Below are 2,749 nucleotides of genomic sequence, written 5' to 3'. Positions count from 1 at the left end.
CGTTAGGGGCAGACCCCCCCTTCCTGCAGGAAAGCCAGCCTCTTCAGAATGTATCACAGCTCAGCTGCTCACAAGGGGAAGAGGGTCCCTTTAAAACACCAGTCAAGGAGATGTTCAGCAAACTGCCGGTTTCTTCCACTCCCAGTAAAGTCTCAGCCACTACTACCTCCCCACTGGAGGCCCTTGATCCCTGGAAGTCTACATCCTTCGCCAAGGGAAGTCATGAGCTGGACTTCAGTCCAGTGAGAACCCTTCAGTTGCCATTCACACCTCTCCAGGAGAACCAGGACTTGTTGGGTTTTAATAACACACCCCTTAAAAATCTCCTTTTTGAGTCCCCTCGGGAACTGCTCAATACAGAATCCAGTGACATGGTGCATGCCCCCCTCACAAGCTCTCCAGCTTCTGTTCATGAGTCCTCTAAGCAGTTGACCGTTGAACTGCCAGCCTCTGGCTTTACTGAAAACCGGTCACTCATGGAGGGCCTGATCTTGGACACCATGAATGACAGCCTGAGCAAAATCCTTCTTGATATCAGCTTTCCTGGTCTTGAGGATGAAAACTTGGGAACAGACATTAGTTGGTCTCAGCTCATACCTGAACTGAAGTAAACTGGCCTGAGGGCTGAATTTGGCTTGTTCTCATACTACAGAAAGCACTCTACTCTTCTGAGATCTGTTCACGTAGTCTAAAAAGACTGCTTTTGACTAATTCCCACATTTATGGGAACAGAGGGCATTACTGACTCCTGCTAAGCTGGGGGAAGGCCCATTGGCTGCTATAAGCTTCCTTTAGATAAGCTGCAATAGACTATTTATGTGGAAGAAGATAGAACCTCTCTAACCTCGTGCTAGAGATGAGTCCCTGGAGAGATATTATCAAGAGAACATCTAGGCAGGCCTTGAACAGCATTTGCTACTCAAGGCATCAGAGGAAATGAATGCACTCCTCAGTTATGTAGAATAGGAAAGAGCCTGGGAACCTCTTCCTAGCTCTGTTCTTATTTCCCTTTACTTTGGTCTCCTATTGCATAGAATCTTCTGTGTAGTTTTAATGGCTGTAAATACTGTACATAAATTAGTCCTTAATTATAATAATTTTATTCTTGTAGGGTTATGGGAATATTTGGGCTGGTAAAGAGTTTAACTTTGAGTGTTGTCCATATGTTCTACATCTCCTGTATTCTTCTATCCTAGATGAGAGCCAAAGCCAAAAATACCTTTTTTTTTTTTTCCTTTGATTTCAGAAACACATTGATCTAGGCTGTTCTGAAGGTTGTTGGGGCAAAGGTCTAAAAAAATCACCTATACATATGACTCAAGTCAAACTGAAACAGGTTGTTATATAGATTGCAGCATAAAATCTTGGTCTGGCTTCCTCGTCCCAGGCTGGAATGCAGAAGAGCTTGGGATCAAGCTTCTGGTTGCAGGGTCCTATTGTTGTGTATCTAGGGGACAAGGTAGAGTCACTGTTGCAGTAAGATGAACTTCCATTGAATGGTTAAAGCTGCCCTTATTATACTCATAAATTGAAAATGTAAAAAAAGAACCTATAAAGTGAATGTTAAGCTTTCCACTGAAAAGTGACCTCTAGAAACACAAGGTATATTTCCTTTGGTGCAATAGAACAACTCGTCCCAGTTCTCTGTAATTCATGTCAAAAGAGGAAAGTGCCATAGAAAGACCTGATCCTTCTGCTTACAAACGCTGGCTCATGTATCTACATACGCAATAAAGCTTCTGTGGGAACACAGCCAAGTGTTGTCTTTACTGCTTTCACTCTTAGCAGCATGCTTGTGCTAGGCTTGTAGCATGAACAAATGATTTGTGCTAGTCTAATGTATGTGTTTTCTGTGATCACTGAGTTAGTGATCATTAGGACATTTTCAGTATTCCTCAGGTAGTGTTGGCCATACCACATTAGAATTTGTTGCTTGACACCTTGCTTCATTTAATACACTTTTTCCTGCTGTTCGTGACTTTACAAGTCAGGAACATCCTTAGCCTGAAACAACAGAACACCACCAGCAGACTGGTTTCTGTATTTTGTAAATGCAAAACAAGCCTCATGCAAAAATCTGTATTTCTGCCTTTCCCTGTAAACACAAATACAGATGTAGAGAACTGCAGTTCTCTCATGTGCTCATTTGAGGTTATTTGCCCTCAGAAGATGGTTCAAGCACTTTGTGTTGATGATTATTATTTTGTTCTTTTCTGGGGAGGAAAATTGGACTCCTTGATCTGTGTTTCTGCAGATAACTGCTCAGCTTGAAGCCAACAGTGAAAAATGTTTTACGAGGCTGCCATGTGAATTTTGGACCAGATTGTTGTCAGTGGTTAGAAGCTGAAGTTCCATCACTTGTGATTGAGTCTCAGGGTTTCCTTGCCTCTAAACAGGAAATAATAAAGGGCTTTGGAAAGCTTGAGGACTAAGAAGTGTTGGGTGCCAGTTACATCTTAAGTTTTAGGATTGATTTGCCAATACTGCCTGTGAGGGCAGGAGGCTTGGATTCCTTCTCTGCAAATGTCCTCTAGTTAGGAGTTCATGTCCTCCAGCCTGGATTGAAATCATCATTCTCTGATCAGGAAATCATAGCAGGTTGCTGTGAATGCTGATCAAAGCTGCACAGCACATCTGTCTTCAGGGAGGAGAGCTGAGAGGGAAGCCATAAACTGAGTTCTAGGCCCAGGGGAAGAAGACATGCAGACAGAAGGCAAGATCGTGGTCATGAGGCTGCAGAAGAGGCCCA

The 2,749-nt window shown here is 43.1% G+C and overlaps 1 protein-coding gene across 1 annotated transcript in view; it reads left to right on the top strand.

Annotated features, from left to right (window-relative positions):
- Positions 1-683, top strand: part of FOXM1 (forkhead box M1) — a 7,315-nt gene extending 6,632 nt beyond the window's left edge. The window contains 1 exon segment of the mRNA XM_010187450.1: positions 1-683. This exon segment is cut by the window's left edge and continues 10 nt beyond it. Within this exon segment, the coding sequence (XP_010185752.1) occupies positions 1-611 (611 nt within the window). The 3' untranslated portion in view covers positions 612-683.
- Positions 684-2,749: the final 2,066 nt, after the last annotated feature.

The sequence above is a fragment of the Mesitornis unicolor genome, unplaced genomic scaffold (assembly GCF_000695765.1).
Source record: "Mesitornis unicolor isolate BGI_N332 unplaced genomic scaffold, ASM69576v1 scaffold41540, whole genome shotgun sequence".
NCBI classification, from domain to species: Eukaryota; Metazoa; Chordata; class Aves; order Mesitornithiformes; family Mesitornithidae; genus Mesitornis; species Mesitornis unicolor.
Note: the sequence above shows the minus strand (reverse complement) of the source record. Positions and strands in the feature narration are given on the sequence as shown.